The sequence below is a fragment of the Mus caroli genome, chromosome 7, assembly GCF_900094665.2.
Source record: "Mus caroli chromosome 7, CAROLI_EIJ_v1.1, whole genome shotgun sequence".
NCBI classification, from domain to species: Eukaryota; Metazoa; Chordata; class Mammalia; order Rodentia; family Muridae; genus Mus; species Mus caroli.
Genome location: NC_034576.1, coordinates 83075800 through 83096123, shown reverse-complemented (window position 1 = coordinate 83096123; position 20324 = coordinate 83075800). Strand labels below are relative to the sequence as shown.

The window sequence follows — 20324 nt, the reverse complement described above, 5'->3', positions numbered from 1 at the left end:
TTTTTTTCTTTGATTTAGATGAGTTTTACAAATTTTAAAATTTTAATTAGTGTGTGTGTGTACTCGCACATGTACTGCAAATAAGGTATTCTATGTCCTAGGCTTTCCTCAAATTTGCCAGATAGTCAAGAATAACTGAACTTTTTATCTTCCTGCCTTACTTTCCAAGTCCTGAGGTTGTAGGTGTGCACTCCATTCAATAGTGGTTGAACACAGGACTTTGTGCATGCTGGGCAAGCATTCTACCAGCAGAGCTACACCCCCAGTGTCGGTATAAATACCTTCTGCCTGAGGAAGCTTCAGGTCTAACACCAGGAATCAAAATAACTGTTCTCACCTAGTGTTCAACATTATAGATCATGGATGGGTTTATGCTTGTTTGAGCCAGAGTTTTATTGTGTAGCTAATGTTTTTATGTCTTTCTGTATCTTGCAGAGCAAATCTCACCTACTATTGTTTTTCACGACTATGTTGGCTGTTTTTGCTATTTTATATCTATTATAATTTTACATCCAGGGTGTTGATACAAGTGCTTGTCATTCCTCAAGCCTGACAGCCTGAGTTTGGGTTCCCAGACCCACAAAACCAGATGCAGTGGTGCAAGTGTCCCACTTCCCAGTGCAATCCTGAGAAGTGGGAGGTGGAAACAGGAGAGTCTCTAGAAGCTTGTAAGCCAACTAGCCAACACTGTGGTGGAGAAAACCTGTCTCAAGCAAGGTGGAAAGGCCAGGTGCCAGTGACTGGGGATTGTCCTCTACCCCCTACACATCCCACATTGATGCAGCCCAGTGTGCCCACAGATCCACTATTAAGTTCTCCCAGAAAAAGAAAACAGAATTTTGATTGGAATTTTATTGTCATAGATCAGTTTGGGATCTTGGCGTCTTGAGATTATTTCTTCCCTATCACAAATGTGGCTCATTTGTCCATTATTTAATTTTGTAAAAATTACTTAATTAGTTTCTTGAGTATATGTGGCCATAGTTTGGCCAGATATTTTTGGAGGGTACTTAAATGTTGATACCACTAAAATCAGTTTTTTTGTTCTTTATTTTCTAGTTGTCCATCAGTGACACATAAAAAGGATGTTTTGTGCTGATGTCTTTTCTAGCAGTCCTTCATAAAACTGCTGTACCAAATTACTACAACTTGGTTGCTTAAATGACAGCTTTGTCTTACAGTTCAGTACTTCAGAAGTCTGGATGGGCTTACCTGGAATAAGGACTAAGGGCTTTTTAGAGCTGTGTTTGTTTGTACCAGCTCTAGGGAAAACATGCTCATTGCCCTTGTCAGCTGCTTACAGATGACCATATCCCTGGCTTGAGATTTCTTTCATTATCAAAGCCAACAATCTTGGGTGGAATCCTTAAGGTGTTAACTCTCTGGTCTGCCACCAGATTTTTCTCTCCCACTTAAAAAGACACTTGTGGTTACATTGGCCCCACTTGCACAGACCAGGAAAGTCTTTCTGTAGTTTTGTTTTGTTTTGCTTTTTCTTCTCACCTTAAATTTTCACCCTAAAGACCCTATTTAAAAAGCATTTTAATACTTCAGATATGTTTGGCAAACTTCTTTGTTTGTTTTTTCGAGACAGGTTTCTCTGTGTAACCCTGGCTGACTGGCAAACTTCTTAAAATAAGATTTCAAAATTAAGTCTTGAGTTTGGAAATGATTTTGGGGCCAGATGTGGTCGGGCACACCTTTAGTCCTACTTCCTGGGACTCAGGGGCAGGAAAGTGTCAGTGAGTTTGCCATCAGCCTGGTTGACAAGAAGAGTTCTAGACCAGCCTGGCTATGTAGTGAGACCCCACAGCTTCCGACACCGATCACTCCAGTTCCCCGGGGCTCTGATGTCCTCTTCTGACCTCCATGGGCATCCTTCACGTGGTGCACACATGTGCATGTGAGCAAACACTCATACACATAAAACAAGCAAATTTTTTTTTTAAGAAACAAGTTAAAACAACAAAAAGAAACTTGTGAGTTTATAAAACCACTAACCAAAACCAGAACAAAAATTCACTAACATAAATGTTGTTTTAGTCATTCTGGGTTTTTTTTTGTTGTTGTTGTTGTTTGTTTTTATTTCTGTTTTGTTTTTGTTTTTGAGACAAGAGTTTCTCTGTGTAACCCTGGCTGTGCTAGAACTCACTCTGTAGAGCAGGCTGGTCTCAAACTCAGATTCACCTGCCTCCACTCCTGAGTACTGAGGTTAAAGGTGAGTTGCTACCAGCCAGTGGTTCTTCTGTTTTAGGATGATCCACCAGCAGTAGTTCTCCATTACCACAGGGCCAGACAGTCACAGCTTGAAAAGATTAAGGTGGAGACCTCTGTGGGTAAGTAGAGTATGGGGCATTATTCTGGGTTAAGCGTTTTCACAGTTTAACCTGAAGATTGTTTTAGGTGCTGCACACACAACCATACAATTTGCAGATGCCGATGGCTTTGCTTCTCTCTCCCCGGGTAACTTCCATTTGTCTGCTTCTCCATTTGGCTCAAGTTGTAATGCATGTCCTCTGAAAGCGGAGCGTGGGAGTGGGGCCGCAACTGGTGTACTGAGAACAAACCTTTCTAAGCGCACTGTAGACCTGTTTGTTTTAATGTACATCCCTTCTGTCAGGACAGGGATTTCCTTCCATTCATTGTTTTTTGACCATTCATTGTGGATGGGTTTTTATATGTTTATTCTGTGGATCTTGAGGAAGTGACCATAGTGTTTGTTGGTTTGGTTTGGTTTGCTATAATCTAGTGTGGTGAGTTATCTTAGTTGATTGTCTGATGGTGAACTAGCCTTGCAGTCCTAAAACAGCAGATCTGATTTTATATGTAGCTAAACTTCCTTCACACCTACACCTATGAATGAGAATTAGCCTGTGTGTTTACGGTTGCACTGGCTTGCAGTGTTCACTGTTGGGATGAAGGTGTTGAGCAGGAGAAGCTGATCTGTACTTTGGGGTTGTCTGTATGAAACTGGAGTGCTTTATTGTTACAAATGCTCAGAACACTCTTTGTTCTTCTTCCCTCTCTTCTTTCTTTCCCTTTTTTTTTTTTTTTTTAATTTTTTTTAAAGACAGGGTCTTATGCGATGATTCAGACTGCCTAGAACTCACTGTAGCCAAAGTGGACCTTAAACTGAGCAGCAGCCCTCATTCAGATGCCAAGGCATTGGCCACAGTGCCCAGCACTTTTAGTTTTTTTTTTTTTTTTTTTTTGAGACAGGGTTTCTCTGTATAGTCCTGGCTGTCCTGGAGCTCACTTTGTAGACCAGGCTGGCCTTGAACTCAGAAATCCGCCTGCCTCTTTTAGTTTTTGTGAGACAAGATCTCATACACCCAGGTTGACCCTGAATTCTTTATATAGCTGAGGCTTGCCTTGAGTTCCTGCTCTACCTGCCTCAGTCCCCCACCAACTCTAGTTATTTAATATTTTATTGAAGACTTAAGACAGTGAAATCAGGTAAGAGAAATTATTCACAAGGCTTGGAAAATAGAAAAAGTACTACTGCCCTCACCTTCAGATGATATGGAATTTGTCTAGAACACATAAAATAATCTAAATAACTAAAACGAAAAATAAATTAGCCCAGCCCAATGGTACATGCCTATAATCTGAGCACTCAGAAGTGACTGCCTGAGAATTAGATTCAAGGTCATCTGTAGTGACAATTTTGGAGTTTTGGTTTCTTTAAAAAACACAGAAATATAAGAATATGTTTTTGGTTTTGTCCCAGATGTAGGAAGGTGGGGCTGCTTCAGATTGTCCACATCAGCTGAGCCTGATTTGCCTTACACTGTCGGGCCAGCTGCAAATAGTTTCTGTGGTTGTGTGATGGTTGGAATTCTGGAGACATTTGGAGGGTATATAAATGTTAGGGCCCTGAGAGGTGGGATGGGTTGTTGGTTGTTAGTTACAGTTTATTAAGTGGTCATCTACAAAGAAGAAACAATAAGAAGAAATTAGATATAAGGAGAGTGAAGCTCAAACTTGCCTCAAGTAACTTGATGCCCCAATCAGCAGGAAGTAGTCTAATGATAAAGTTGTCCCCCTTCCTGACCTCTGACTTTGTTCAGGGATCTCTTCCTGTCCTCTCTATCTTTTTTTCTCTTATCTAGTATTAGGGGGTTGAAAGGGTGGGAAAAAGAAGAACCCACAAAGTAGCAAACACCGGGCTGCAGTCATTCTTAGCTACATGGTGAGTTGGAGGCCAATCTGGACTGCCTGAGACTGTCTCCACAGCAGCACATGCAGAGGAAGAGTTTAGTAAGACAACAGTATACATTTATCACACAAACCAGGTGTTTAACAAATAAGACTATATAAGGAAGGGGATAGTCTCATAGTAAAAACAAAAGGGTTAAAATGTTTAGAAATTTTAAAACATAAATGAAGAAATCTTTAAAACTCGGGGCTAAATGTTACTAAAGTTGCAAGGTACCTTTCCCAGGATAGAGTAACCTAACACCCAGAGAGCATAGGGTTTACAGAACTTAACACACACTCAGTATAGTTTCAGTAAAGATAGCTGCAAGATGTTCTTTCTGTGCTAGAAACGATGATTCTAAAGTTCACGTAGAACAAACAAAAAACAAACCCATGAAACCGGGTCTGGTGTCATACATCTGTCGTTCCAGCACCTGAATCTATAACTGGTAGAAGGAAGGAAGTAATAGATCACATCAGAGACCAATGAAATATAGGAAATAAGCAGTTAAGAAATAGACAAGACCAAGAGTCATTTCTTTGAAAAGATGTGGAGGTCAGAGGACAACTTGAAGTTCAAGGCTGCTGCCTCTTATTGATGGAGTATGCAGCCTGTATGTGCTGTCCTAAGGGACCATGGAGACAGTGTGGCTATAAATGCATCTGATCTAATTCTGTCACTGACATAGGCTTCAGACATGTATGCAGACTGGCCTTGGGCACAGTGACCAGGTTTTCATGTCCATTATAACCAAGGTGCAGAATAAGCACATTTGATTAAGAACACATTTGATTGTATGAAGTTCAAACTTCCTGGCTGCCAAAAGATCCACATCTCACAAGTTTAATACAGATTAATTTGAAGATATGGTAACTGAAATTGCTTATCTTTAGTGACTTTGGGGTCAAAATGTCACCAGTGGTGGTCCCCTGGACAAGTGGTAGACCCTGTACTCCTAAGGGCCTCCACTGTGTTGAGTCCACACCCTATGTCTTAATTAGGGTTTTCCTGCTGTGCACAGACACCATGACCAAAGCAACTCTTATAAGAACAGCATACAGGGTCAGAGGTTCTGTCTGTTATCATCTAGGCAGGAGCATGGCAGAGCCCAGGCAGGCATGGTGTAGGAGGAAACAAGAGTTCAACATCTTGTTCCAAAGGCAAACAGAAAGCTGGCTTCCAGGCAGCTGGGAGGAGGATCTCAAAGCCCACGCCCACAGTGACACTTCCTCCAACAAGGCCACACCTCCTCATAGTGCCGCTTCCTGGGCCATCCATATTCAAACCACCATACCCTACCAAATCATGTTCACTAATAATTCTCACATCCAGTTAAAAAATTAATACTAAAATCATCTTCAAGCTGTACCACAAATCATATATATGTTAAGAGGTCAACATAGAATATATAAAGAACTATAGCTTAGCAAATTAGAAATATCCAGTTTGAGCCGGGCAGTGGTGGTACACACCTTTAATCCCAGCAATTGGGAGGCAGAGACAGGAGGATTTCTGAGTTTGAGGCCAGCCTGCTCTACAGAGTGAGTTCCAGGACGCCAGGGCTACATAGAGAAACCCTGTCTTGAAAAAACAAAAACGAGAGAGAGAGAGAGAGAGAGAGAGAGAGAGAAAGAAAGAAAGAAAGAAAGAAAGGAAGGAAGGAAGAAAGGAAGGAAGAAAGGAAGATAGATCCAGTTTGAAAGGGCAAGGTGGGTTGAGGATTTAACTTAGTGGTTACTCTCTTTGAAAGGCCCGAGGTTTCCTTCTAGTACCAAAACAAAGCATAGTAAAGGATTTGAATAGACATTTTCCCAGAGAGAATACACAGTAGTCAGTAAACACATGAAAAAGTGACCATTTTTGTAAATCATTAGAGAAAAGCAAGTAAAAACCAGGTGAGATAACTTCATATTCATTAGAATGGCTATCATATTACAAGAGGAGGAAGAGGAAGAGAGAGGAAAAGCTAAAAAGTAGCAAGGGTTGCTAAGGATGCTGAAAATTTGGAAGCCTTGTTAATTATTGGTAGCAGAGTAAAACTGGCATTCCAGAGGACAGGAGACAGTAGTATGACAGTATGATAGTTGCTCAAATGATAAAGAGAGATTTGCCATATGCTCCAGCAAATCCATTTCTGGGATGTATCCAAGACAGCTGAAATCAAGACTTCAAATGTAATGGTTAATTAATTTATTTAAAACCCTAATTTATTTATTTTCTGTGTATGATTGTTTTGTTTGAATCTATGTATGTGCACCATGTACATGCCTGGTGCCAAACAAAGTATCAGATCCCTTGAGCCTGTGTTATAAATGGTTGTGAGTCACCACGTGGGTCTTAGGAATCAAAGTCAAGTCCTCTGCAGAGCTGCCAGTGCTCTTACCAGCTGAGCCATCTCTTTAGCCCTGTGATAGTTAACTTAGTTGTTAGTCACATTGGATTGGAGAGCGCCTTGGATACTAGTAAACTCTGAGCATGTCTGTAACAGTGTTTCCTGAGATCCTAAGGGATTTGGCCTAGTCTAGATTAACCAGCTTTGTAGACCAGGCTGACCTCAGACTCACAGAGATCCACCAGTCTCTGCCTCCTGAGTGGTGTGATTAAAGGTGTGTGCTACAGTGCCTGGCCCAGGAAGTTTTTTCTTAATTACCATATCATTTGCAGTGGGAAGACCCACTTTTAATCTCGATTTTTGAGGTGGGAAGTTAAGATTTAAATCTGGGCCAAACCTTTTGCAAGCAGCCTATATATATAAAGGACACAGAAGGAGGAAGCTTCTGCTCTTTACCTGCTTGATCTTGCTGGCAAGGTCATTCCCCACTGGAACAAGTTAGAGCTTGCTTCTTCAGGATTCTGGTGTGCACTGAAGACTAGCCGAGACATCCGGCCTTGTGGACTGAACAACTACTGTTTTTTTTGGATCTTCTGGTGGTGGGTAAGAGCCATGGTTGGATTAGCCTTTAAATCATTACATACATCCCTTTTAGATGTACATATAGACCATTACATACACCCCCTTTTTTTATACACACACATATCATTACAGATATATATCCTTACATAAACATTACATACATGTATGCATATATGTGTGTACATGTATATAATGTATAATATATAACTATTATATATACTGTATATACATAAATGTTACAGATATACATAAGTCATTACATAAACCCTCTTTATATATACATATAGATTCATTTTATAAATTCTGTTCCTCTAGAGAATCCTAATACAGTAGCCAAAAAGTAGAAGCAATCTAAATGTCCATCAAGAGATAAACATAAGCAAAATATAGTGTGTGTATATATGTATATGTATGTGTGTGTATACATTGCTCAGCTTTAAAGGAGAAGGAAATTCTTATGTTACTTGAATGAACCTTGAAGATGTTATGTTCCGTAAAATAACAACGACAAAAAATTTCACTTAGATGAAGAATCTAAAAGTCAGACTGTAGACAGTAGTTGATGGTATCTAAAAGGAAGGAGAAATCAGAAGGCAGTGTTAATTAATGGATAATTGCCTGTGTTATCAAATTGAAACCTTTCTGTGTTTGATGGTGCAATGATGCAGCTCTCTTGAACACTACACATTTCATTTGTTTGTTTATTTTTGGTGCGTGGTGCACATGTGAAGGCCACAGAGGCACTGTTGGAAGTTGGCTGCCTCTTGCCTTAGGTTTCAAAGGTTTAGTTCCAGGTATCAGGCTGGATCAACAAGTGCTTTTACCTGTTGACCTATCTTGCCTGCCCCACAGAACATTCTATAATGATAGTGATAGCTTGAAGCAGTACCAATCCCATTGGCCAAATGTCAAATAATTTGCAGGTCAAAATACTGTTATCCCTTGATGTGTATGAGAGATTGGTTTTGAGACACTCTGGATATACTTTAAGGATGTATGTAAAGGCCATATGTAAAATGGCCTCATTTGCTGGTGACAAGTTACTGAATTTTGATCATATTAAAATGTACATATATATGGCCTTAAATATACTAAATACACACACACACACACACACACAGCCTTATTTGCTGGATCTTCTGTCTCCTGAGTGTTCAGATTATAGGTGTACGCCATTGTGCCTTCTCTTCTCTTCTCTTCTCTTCTCTTCTCTTCTCTTCTCTTCTCTTCGTGTGTGTGTGGGGGGGCAGGGGGGGACTGAACCCAGGATCCTTGTACATGTTTGGTAACTCTTGCCTGTAACACATTATTGAAACATAACCTATTTGTAAAAGGCTGAGAATTACTTGACTACATTTTTACTGTAGATTTTTTTTTTAATGAGACAACCCTATTTAAAAACAAAAAAACAGTAATTGAGAAGAGTCTTGTAAAAAATGGGCTAAGACTCTGATAAGCATAACTAATTCAGGAATACATTGGACAGCTGTTTTGCTACTTTAAGTTACAGAATGTTGCAAGTCTTGTCCTAGTTTCTTTTGCTGTTGCTATGCTGAAATTCCTTGACAAAAGTACCTTCAGAGAGAAAGGGCGCACAGTCCATCATCTCAGGGAAATCAAGGCAGCCACAGTGAGGAAGCAGAGGGATGAGTGTGTGCAGCTTCCCAGCTCTCTCTTCACTCTGGGTCTCCAGCCCAGGGAATGTCCCACACAGGGTTAAGATGTATCTTCCCGTTTCAGTTGCTGTAATCAATGTTTTCTCACAGACACGTCTACAGGCTCATTTCCCAACTGATACTAGATTCTGTCAAGTTGATAATTAACCCTCACATCACTTTTTCTAGAAGATAAACTCTGTGTGTGTGTGTGTGTGTGTGTGTTCNCTCTCTCTCTCTCACACACACACACACACACACACATACATACATATGCATTTAAAAGAACATATAATAAGAGTCCTATCTAAAGACTCTGTCCAGAAATCGTTTACTTAGTGTTTGGTGTCAAGAGAGCCCTTGTTTCTAGGGTCTCAGATAAGCTTTATGAGTAGTGTTCATGTGTGAGGCTCACTACTTTTGTCCCAGGGAAGGCCACCTGGTAAGAGGCTCACAGAGCTTGGCTGTGTTTTCAGGAACAACTTCCTAAAACCTCTACTTTTAGCAGAAAACTAGAGTAGACATCTGACTGTTACTTGACACCAAGTGTCTTAGAATAGTCATTTTGGCAGCCCACCTCTTGATATTCTGAAATAGCTGTCTTGTTACAACAAAAAGAATGAAAGAAACATTTGACCTAGAAAGAGGAGGTAGATCTATCCTAATTTTGATAGGTCTAAAAATTATTTCATTTATTTGAAAGAAAAGGATCCTCTACTCCACCCCAAACAACCTAGTCTCTCTATGCCATGTCTCTGTGTTAATAAAAGGTATATTTATTTATCTCTTATTTACTGACTTGATTTGACTTTAAGACAATCTATGTAACCTAGCCTGGAACTCACTGTGTAGGTTGGCCTTAAAGCCACAGAGATCTACCTGTCTCTGTTCCCAAGTTCTGTTGTGCCACCATGCTTGACTTATTTATTTTGTTGTTTTGTTTTTCAAGACAGGGTTTCTCTGTGTGGTTCTGGCTGTCCTGGAACTCCCTGTGTAGACCAGGCTGGCCTCAAATTCAGAGACCCACCTGCCTCTGCCTCCTGAGTGCTGAGATTAAAGGTGTGCACCACCACTACCTGGCCATACTTATTAAAATATGGTGTACATGTATAGTGTATGGTCATATGTGTGCTTAGTGGGTAAAAGTGCCTGCTGCCAAAACTGACAACTTGAATTTGATTCCCAGAACACATGTGGAAAGAGAGAACTGATTTTTACAGGTGTCTTTGGAGTGCCACACAGAACAACTAAACAAATAAATACTAAAAAGTCAAAGGGAATACGATAGCTCAGACTCAGCATTTGGGGGGTGGGGAAGCAGAGGTAAGCCAGTGAGTTCAAAGACATAGAGACCTTATCTCAAAAAAAAAAAAAAAAAAAAAATTAAGGGTAGAAGGGGAGACTTAAAAAGTATTTCCCTTTCTATCAAATGTGAGTAAAAGTTGGCCTGTTGTTTTTCCTAATATTCCTAAAAATGTTCTTTTCTATAGTTCTCAAAAAAAAGAAAAAAATGGTATTTTTGTTTGTTGCTTTCATTTCATTGACCTTCTTCCTTCCTTCCTTCCTTCCTTCCTTCCTTCCTTCCTTCCTTCCTTCCTTCCTTCTTCACTCGAAGAATTTAGACATTCTTTTTCTTTGTCAATTGGCCTAATTTTATAAGATTACCTCTTAGGACTCTGACTGAGGAGGCCAAGGCTGCAGAATCTTGATATCAAGGTCAATTTGAAAAATTTAGTGTGGCCCTGTCTCAAAATCAAAGTTTTAAAAGGGGTAAAAATGTAGCTTAGTGACAGAGCACTTACCTAGAGTATGTGAAGCCCTACAAAATTCAGTGTTACAGGATATTTGATCACACTGTGAACCCCAAGATTGTGTTGTTTACTGGAAAAACCTGTCTCTAGTAGTGGTGTGGTTCAGCCTTAGCACACACTTTAATCACAAACAATGAAGGTAACACACGCTAATTTGTAGAAGGAAGCACCATATTAAAGTGATGTCTAATTGAGTGGCAGACAAAGTGATGAAACAGAGAAAGATTTGACAGAATAAGATATGCTCAACTCTCATGAGGACAGAGAGAAAAGAGAGACTACTTAAGAGAGCAACACAGAGAGAAAGGAGGAAGGAGGCAGTTTTACCCAGAGAGTTTTCAGAGACAGGTAGAAGAGAGAACAAGCTAAACATAGACGAAGACAGAATGCACCAAAGAATGAGAAGGAGCCAGAAGATTAGAACAGATTGCTAGAGTTAGTTTGAGGCCGAGCAGAACAATTCAGTCAGAGGCAGGGAAAGGTCAGATTGAATCAGTCAGCTTGGAGAGGATTTTGAGTCAAATCAGCTGATTTGAACTAGACATACAGAGTTCAGAAAGAATAAGAAAGGGCGAGCTTATTCAACAGTAAGTCTCAGAGAATAAAAACCTGGCTAGAAGGTTCCAGAACTAGGCCTAGGTTAGCAGGAGACAGTTCTTGGAGTCAACAATTAATGCAGGCAAATAAAAGATAAATTTACACCTCAGTACCACCAAAAGTAAAAACTACCCCAGAATATCATGACCTGATGATATCATGATCTGTCCCTGATTTAAAATCTCAGTGTCAAGACGTAGTTCAAATGAGATTCCTTTAATCATTTATTCTTTTCATCGTTTGTTGTTGTTTTTTGTTGTTGTTGGGGTTTTTTTGTTTTTGTTTTTGTTTTTTTTTTTGAGATAGGGTTTCCCTGTGTAGACTGTGCTGATTTTGAGCTCACTATATAGCTCAGGCTGGCCTCAGACATCAGTGATCTCCCTGCCTCAGCCTCCCAAGTGCTGGAATTACAAGTGTGAGCTGCCATGCCTGGCTTGTGCTTGTTCAGTAAAGTTGGATGGACAGGTAATGAATTTCTTGTAAATTTGGACAGGTATTATACTTTAGTGTAACCTCATATTCTCTGTAAAACTGTACAGTTAAATGACCACTCTCTACCTGTCTCTGTTCCCAAGTTTTCCAGTTTGTTTGATTCACTACTTTTACTTTTTTTCTTTTTGAGACTGTGCCTCATTCTGTAGCATAATTTTCTTCACACATGAGCTGGGTTCCACACACCCTGTGTTTCATTACTTTACGTATGTGTGCATATATGCTCTGCACTCAACTTAGCATTTGCTTACTCATGTTCTTTTAAAATATCATAACTTTTATTTTTCCATATAAAAGATATTTTTAACCACTTCCCAAATTGTGCTTGTGATTGATACCTCATTTGTCTGAAACAAATTCCATTGGCCAAGCATGAAACATTCATAAGGGTTCTGAAATGCCACACTGTAGTGGACTGAAACATACTGACTGTGCTGAATTTTTTTGGCTTCATACTAGTACTTGGAAAAAAGAGGTCACTCTTAGAGATAGTGAATGATTCATTCTTTAGACTCTCCGTGTGTGTGCATGTGCGCGTGTGTGTGTACACGTATGTACCACCCTGCACATGTGACAGTCAGAGAACAGCCTTGGGTGTGAGTCTTCGCTCCTTCCTTGTTTGAGACGGAGTCTCTTCATTGTTGTCCACTCTCTATCCTAGGCTCGCTGACTCGCGGGCTTCCAGAGATTTCTCCTATCTTTGCTTACTATAGAAGCACCAAGATTACAGATACACACTATACATGTATTTTAGTTTCAAACTCAGGTCCTCACACTGAGTTTACCCACTGAGCCATCTCCCCAGACCTGATTTATTATTTTGAAACTAATAAGACAATTCCAGTTACTGAATTAAAAAATTATGACTCAATTTAAATATCACCATTTTCAGAAATGGACTTCTAGAACAGTGTAGTGTGACCCATCTAATATTATTAATCCTTCCTCCAAATATGTATATGGTATAAAACAAAAGTGTATTATAAAAGTAAAATGATAAACTGGGTATGGTAGTGTTTGCCTGTAATCCCAGCACTGGACACAGGAAGTTTGTGAGTTTGAGGTCAGCCAAGGTTATATAGTGAGACCTTGTGTATTAGTCAGGATTTATGTGTATATATGTGTGTGTGTGTGTGTGTGTGTGTGTGTGTGTGTGTGTGTGTATTTATTAGAATGACTTACTGACTGTGGTCCAGCTAATCCAACAATGGCTCTCTACCAACAGAAGCTCCAGGAAACCTAGTAGTTCTTCAGTCCATAAGGCTGGCTATCTCAGTTGATCTTTTTAGTGCACACTGGAATCCTGAAGATGTAAGCTCTAATGGCAGTAAAGGAACTGCCCAGCCAGTGAGAGCAAGTAAGGAAAGAGTGAGCTTCCCTTTTCACGTCCTTCGTATAGGTCGCCAGCAGAAGGGTTAGCTCAGATTCAAGGTGCATCTTCCAACCTCAGATCCAGATTAAAAGTAGCTTTTCCCATTTCAAATTACTTAATAAAGGAATCCCTTACAGGTGTGCCCAGCCATTTGAGTTTCATGAATTCCAGATGTAGTTAAGTTGATAACCAAGAATAGCCATCACAAGTCCATCCCTTACCCACTTGACATAATTATATCTCCTTGTGTCATGCTTAATTTCCAAATGAAAACAATAACCAGGTCATAATTACATATAACGACCCCACACACAATCACAAAATTCATTACATATTTAACCAAGTTATAATTACACCTAAAATGATAAAACTACTTCACATACAACCACAAACACTTCTTACTCATTCTTGTATTGCCATGAAGAGACACCAGGGAGGCTTGCTTACAGTCTCAGAGATTTAGTCCACTGTCAGTATAGTAGGGAGCATAGCAGCACACAGGCAGACATGGTCCTGGAGAAGGAGCTAAGAGCTCTACATTGGATCCTCAGGCGGCAGGAACCTGTATCCTCTAACAAGGCCTCGCCCCCTAATCCTTCTAATTCTATCAGAGTCCCTCCCTGGTGATATATATGAGCCTGTGGGAGCCATTCTTAGTTAAGCCACCACACCTCGTATCAGGAGAAAACGGGCCTGTAAAGTGGTTAAGTGAGTAGAGGGGCTTCCTCTACAAGCCGAGGACCAGGACCCATCACTGGAACCAGAAGAAAGATGGACACAGAGTTGTCCTATGACCGCCATATCTGAGTGACAGGTGTGCTCCTCCCCGTGCACACACACACATGCACACATACACACTAATAGTACATTTTGTTTTAAATCCAAATTGAGTGGGAAAGAGGATTTATAATTCATCTGAAATAACTTTTTAAAAACTCTATAGATATAGCTGTCTGTCTTTAGCTCAGTGGTTTCAAGGTGGCTTGAGCTGCGCTTTATCTGGGTGAAAGCGAACCAGTGCAGCAAGTGTTACACAGGGATATAAATGTGTGTGGCAGTCTGCCGTGGACTGGGGGCGACTGGAGCATGGCTCTGGCTGGTCAGCCTTTGCACTCGCCGTGGGAGGCCTGTCTTTACTGGACCTTTAGTTTTGCACAGAGAATTCACGTCCTGGCTGTCCCCCGGGTTCCTAGTTTGCTTTGATCATCACTCCCCTCTCACTCCCTATGTGCCCTCCAAGCCTAGGCCAGGCTGTGCTGATTTTAGCATCTGTTGAAGAAAAGAGGAAACCAGGCCATTTTGCTATTCAAGTAAATCTCTAGTTAAAAAATGTGTGTTTTAAATGTCACCAGATGTAAATGTTAAAGCAATCTGTTGACAGGAGGAGAAAGGGGGGGGCAGCAAAAGTGTGTTACTCTGGGCACATCTGGAATGATGTAGTGGTTTAAGTCTTTTACCTCCTCAGTAAATATGCTGAATGATACTAAATACCTAACTCCATTAACGGTTGCCCTCTTCCTTTTTAGGATCATGGCTGCTGTTCCTCTGAACAATCTACAAGAACAACTACAGCGACACTCAGCCAGAAAACTTAATAATCAACCCAGCCTTTCAAAACCAAAATCTTTGTAAGTATGTTTATTCTCATGTAGAAGACAGCTCCGGTGTCATACAAATGGAGCTCTCGCCTTTCACCTCTGTGGAGTCTGGGATAGGGTCCCATGCATAGCCCCTGCTGACTTTGAGCTCACTCCAGTCCACACTGCCCAGCCTCACACTTGCCACAGTCCTCCCTCAGCCGTGTCTGTGCTCAGATCACCACCACACCAGGCTTCCTCCAGCTCTCTCATTTCACAGAGGAAATGAGGAGCCCAGTGGTTTTCCCTGTTGCAAGTTAATAGTAGAGCCTGTGCTAGCAGAGCTGAGTGTGATTGTTCTAGCTTTACACAGGTCCTGGCACATACTTGTTCAGTAAAGTTGGATGACCAAGTAATGAATTTTCTTGTAAATTTGGACAGATATTATACTTTAGTGTAACCTCATATTCTCTGTAAAACTGTATAGTTAAATGACCACTCTCTAGTTCTTGTGTCTCCTGCAAGCTAAGCCCCAAGTTCCTAAGATATCTAATAATACACTGTACTTAGGTTGTGCCCTTACCAGATAGCAAGCACTGCTCCATGCATGTAGATTTAAAGTTACTTCAACATCGCTGGGGACCTTCAGTCACTAATGTCAGCAGACAGCCTCTGCCTCATGTGTCCTTCAGATCTCAGCAGCTTTTCTAAAACTCCTTTCTCCCGTAAAAATTTTTTGTCACAGTAGCAAATTCCACTCTGAGTCTGTCTGTCTGTCTGTCTATCTCAACACATCCTGTCTTTTCCTTCTGAAGGGACTATTAAGGACCTCCAGCCTGAGAAATAAAGTGTAGGAGTGGCCTAGGAACTCTCAGCCCAGTAACTAGCCTCTGAATGGAGGATCAGAGGGACCAAAGGTATTTAAGTACCTGGTGAATTTTCAAAAACACAGAGTGAGACAGATTCTATGCTCAATACAATTAATATGACTTGCACTTGAAATGTTTTATAGGAGAATGAGTTTGTTAAAATGGAAATGAATCCATCAGGGCCTGGGATTGTAGGTTATGATAGAATGCTTGCTTAGCAAAAATGAGGCCCTGGGTTCAGTCCTCAGCATCAGAAACAAATGAATTCACTAACTCAGTTTTTCCATTATTTTTCAGAGGTTTTACTTTTAAAAAGAAAACATCAGAGGGTGATGTGTCTGTCACTAGTGTGTCCGTAGTAAAAACACCTGCGTTGAGTGATAAAGATGTGAACGTGTCTGAAGCCTTTTCATTCACTGAGTCTCCACTCCACAAACCAAAGCAGCAGGCAAAGATTGAAGGCTTCTTTAAACATTTCCCTGGAAGGCAGCAAAGCGCGGGGACATGCTCTGAGCCGTCACTGCCGGCCATGGGACAGCCTGCTCAGGACACCTCGTGTACTACCCCCAAAACCCCCGCTGTGAAGAAACTGCCTGTGGCTGTTTTCAAGAAATTAGAATTCAGTTCTTCTGCAGACTCCCTCAGTGACTGGGCTGATATGGATGACTTTGATATGTCAGCATCAGATGCGTTTGCTTCACTGGCTGAAAATCCTGCCACAAGAGTAAGAACCGCTCAGAAAATGAAAAAGACTAAGAGAAACTTCTTTAAGCCACCACCTCATAAAGCCAATGCAGTAGAGACTGACTCGACTCCTCCCTCCCCCGAATGCCTGCAAGTGGATTTAACGAAGGAACCGGAAGAGGAGGAGGCGGAGGGGGCCGTCTGCCTGAGCAGGGACGTGATCTGCCTTGACAATGACTCTGCTTCTGAAGAGCTCCCGGAGAAAGGCCCGCAGGAAAGTCAGCCTTTGAAAGCTCACATGGGCGCTGAAAGAGGTAGCCGTCCGTCATCTCACCTTCGTTTCAGTGCTTTCTAGTCTAAAGCTGAGCACTGGGAGCAGCGGTACACAGGACAGTTGTGTCCTTGAGGGTCTTACTCTCTGCTCTGCTGGGCTTAGTTCTGTGACTTTAGACATGAAGAAGGTAGGTCCGCAGAGGTTGAGGTGGGTGTCTACTGATAGGGTTGGAAAGGGAGACAAGCCTTCCCATGTGTAATGTCTTAATGGCTTACCACCACAGAGTGCACATGCGGTCCTGACGCTAACACCTGGTCATCCTGTTGACTGCAGTCGCGTGTCACTTAGTAACAAGGATGTGTTCTGAGAGCACTACATCATGAGTCCCTGTCAGGCAAACGTAGTGCACTTGCTTAACCAGATGGCAGAGCTGATTGCACACCTCGGCTAGATGGCTTGCCTCCTGCCTGGAGGCTCCAAACCACACATCTGGGAGGACTGTAGGTGTCTGCAGTACAATGAAATACATTTGTGTCCACATAGTTCTAGATATATAAAAGGTACAGTAAATATAAATAATGATTTTTTTCAAGAATTTTGTGTACTGACCAAAGTACACGAATGGAGCTGGTGCACCTAGAAGTTTCTCTTGAGTGAGTGGGAAGTGACGGGAGGCTCGGGGTGCTGCTAGCCATTTCAGTATGGGATCCATACTTCACTTAGCCCGGAGCAGTCTCATAATAAGAGTACCTTCCTCAGGAATTACTTTTAGTTCATTGTAATTTTTAATTCTTTAATTCTTTTAACAACACTTAGCTTAAGCCATAGAAAGCATTGGTTGTACAGTCATGTAAAATGTTTTATTTTATGTTGTACTGGTTAGTTTTATGTCAACTTACACAAGCTAAAGTTATTTGTGGAAAGGGATTCTCAATTGAAAAAATTCCCCCACCAGACTGGCTTGTGGTACGTTTTCTTGATTGTTGGCTAACTTAAGAGGGCCCAGCTCACTAAGCAGTGCCACAACTGGGCTGATGGTGCTGGGTGCTGTAAGAAAAGAAGATGAGCAAGCTGATAAACAGTGCTCAGTGGCCTCTGCAACAATTCTTGCCTCCAGGTTCCTTCCCTGAGTTTCTGCTCTGACTCACCTGGAGGGTGGACTTCGAGTTAAACGATGAGAACCCTTTCCTCACTAAGTCACTTTTGATCATAGTGTTTCATCAAAGTAGTAAAAACCCTACGATGCATGTACATGAGTACATGTGCACATATGCACACACCCCACCCTACCCCATGTGTGTGCTTTATGCCTTCAAAGGCCAGAAGTCATCAGAGTCCTTGGAATTGGAGTTACAGATAGTTGTAAGCCATCGTGTTGGTGCTGGGAATTCAGTCCAGGACCTCTACATGAGTAGTAGGGGCTCTTAAAGTGCTAAGCCATCTGTCTAGCCCCTGGTCTTAAATTCTTGATACTCCTGCCTCAGTCTCCTGAGTGCAGAAATTAAGATTAGAAGCTACTACACCCAGTTCACCCTTTTCTTTTCCTTTATCCCTTCCCCTTCTTTTCTTCCCTCACCCATTACCTTCCCTCCTTTCTTTTTTTTGGCAGGGCGGGGGGTTCCGAGACAGGGTTTCTCTGAATAGCCCTGGCTGTCCTGGAACTCACTCTGTTTTTTGTTTTTTGAGACAGGGTTTCTCTGTGTAGCCTTGGCTGTCCTGGAACTCACTCTGTAGACCAGGCTGGCCTCGAACTCAGAAATCCTCCTGCCTCTGCCTCCCAAGTGCTGGGATTAAAGGNGNGCGCCACTACGCCCGGCTTGGAACTCACTCTGTAGAGCAGGCTGGCCTCGAACTCAGAAATCTGCCTGCCTCTGCCTCCCAAGTGCTAGGATTAAAGGCATGCGCCACCACTTGCCGGCCCTTCCCTCTTTTCTTTTATCTTTCCTTTCTTTATTAATGTTCTTTAAAACTAAGACATGAACATTAGCTTAACACACAGTCAGGATTTTGAGCATCACTGTCTTCTATAATCGCGTCTCTTCCCCCGCGTAGGCCTTTGGGGACGAGAGCTGAAAATAATTCCTTATCTTCCGTGCATTCCTCTTTTGTTTGATTATTTGTTTCATTTATTTCACTTTATGCACAGTGCTGCTTTGCCTGTATGCATGTCTGTGTGAGGGTGTCAGAAGCCCTGAAATTAGAGTTACAGACAGGTGTGAGCTGCCATATGGGTTCAGGGAATTGAACCTGGGACATCTGGAAGAACAACCACTTAACCACTGAGCCATCTTTTCAGCCCTTTTGTTTGTTTTCTTTTTTCTTTCTGATTTTTTGAGACAGGGTTTCTCTGTGTAGCTCTGGCTGTCCTGGAACTCATTCTGTAGATCAGGCTGGCCTTGAACTGAGAGGTCCGCCTGCTCTGCTGAGATTTAAAGGTATGGCCCTCTACTGCTGGCTTTAAAACATTTTTTAAATTTGTTCAGTGGCCCTGATCTGGACTCAAAGCCTTACCCCCTCTTTCCTTGTTTTTTAGGAATTGAACCGTAGGCCATGCACACTAGACAGACACTATCATTGAATTATAGCTTCAGCCTTTTAGTTATTGTTTATTTTGTGACAGGATCTTACCAAATTGTCCACATATACTTTAAGCTTGCAGTCTTCCTACCTTAGCCTTCTGGGTAGCTGCTTCAGCCTCCTTAATTGCTCAGAGTACAGATACGTACCACATCCAGAGTCTATAAAGTTTTTGAACATCCAGGTCTACTAAAATTGCTACACAATGAGAGATGGCTGAAAAACAAAAAACAGTAACAACAACCAGCAAATAATAAACCAGCAAGCTGTTGTTTAGTCTATTATGTTGCTGTTTCTCAAGAGAATAGTAGGCGGATGGTAAAAAGTAAACCCAGAGAGCACCAGGAGAGACGGTGGTACAGCTAGGACAGTTGTGTGCTAGAGGAGGTTGTTGGTCTGTATAGTAGCAGTGTGTATGCCGGCTGTGTGACACATCTGTGATCCTGGCATCAAGAGGTGGAGGCAGGAAGATAGAGTTAAAAGTCTGTCTCAAACCAAACAGAAAGAAAACAGACCCACCATGTTTGTGCTATTAGGCTTCCCTGCTGCATATTACTCTAATTTAAATGTGAGTAGAAAACAAAAGAACCAAAACAGGAGTTTCATAATTTAACTAGAGCTAGGTTGAATTCCCTAAGCAAATCTTTGGCTCTAGTCCAGCTTCAGCTTTCTAACAGTTGTGTCACTTCTTTGTGAAGAAATCAGCCAACACTAACCTGCACGAGGCTCCCATAGGAAGTGTTCTGCCCACAAACCACTCACTCACAGGGACTCATGCCCATTCTGTCTTATTGATTATTAAAATAATCTGTGTTTTTCAACCGTTTTTCTGTAGGTGACAGTGAAAAGAAGAGCCATGAAGACAAAGATGTGTTCCATTCAGTTCAGAACACTCTATACTTTGAACACAATGATAATGATTATGATATAGATTTTGTTCCACCTTCTCCAGAAGAAATCATCTCCACTGCTTCTTCCTCGTTGAAATGTTCCAGGTAAAAATAATCAATAATCAATATTCTTGTTTGTTTCCAAGGTGCTTTATGTAATGTAGCTTAGCTAGAGAATATCATTTCTATATAAGTATTCTTTGTGGTTCTGTAATTTATTTTGTATTCAAATGAAAGCATCCCCCCAAAAAATTGTTACTTATTTATTTGGTTGTTTAGGAACTATTCTTAGTTGGGTTTAGTGGCTCATGCTTTGAGTTCCATCCAGCACTGGGGAGGCAGTACAGGCAGATCTGAGGCCAGCTTGGTCTTCCAAGTGAGAATGTGTCTTTAAAAAAACAAAAACCAAAA

At 41.4% G+C, this 20324-nt stretch overlaps 1 protein-coding gene across 1 annotated transcript in view; it reads left to right on the top strand.

Moving 5' to 3' along the window:
- Positions 1 to 20324, top strand: part of Blm (BLM RecQ like helicase) — an 80398-nt gene that overhangs the window by 5300 nt on the left and 54774 nt on the right. Inside the window, exons 2-4 of the mRNA XM_021167779.1 lie at positions 14569 to 14670; positions 15786 to 16486; positions 19859 to 20018. Of these exons, the coding sequence (XP_021023438.1) occupies positions 14573 to 14670; positions 15786 to 16486; positions 19859 to 20018 (959 nt within the window). The 5' untranslated portion in view covers positions 14569 to 14572. The remainder of the gene's footprint in view (positions 1 to 14568; positions 14671 to 15785; positions 16487 to 19858; positions 20019 to 20324) is intronic.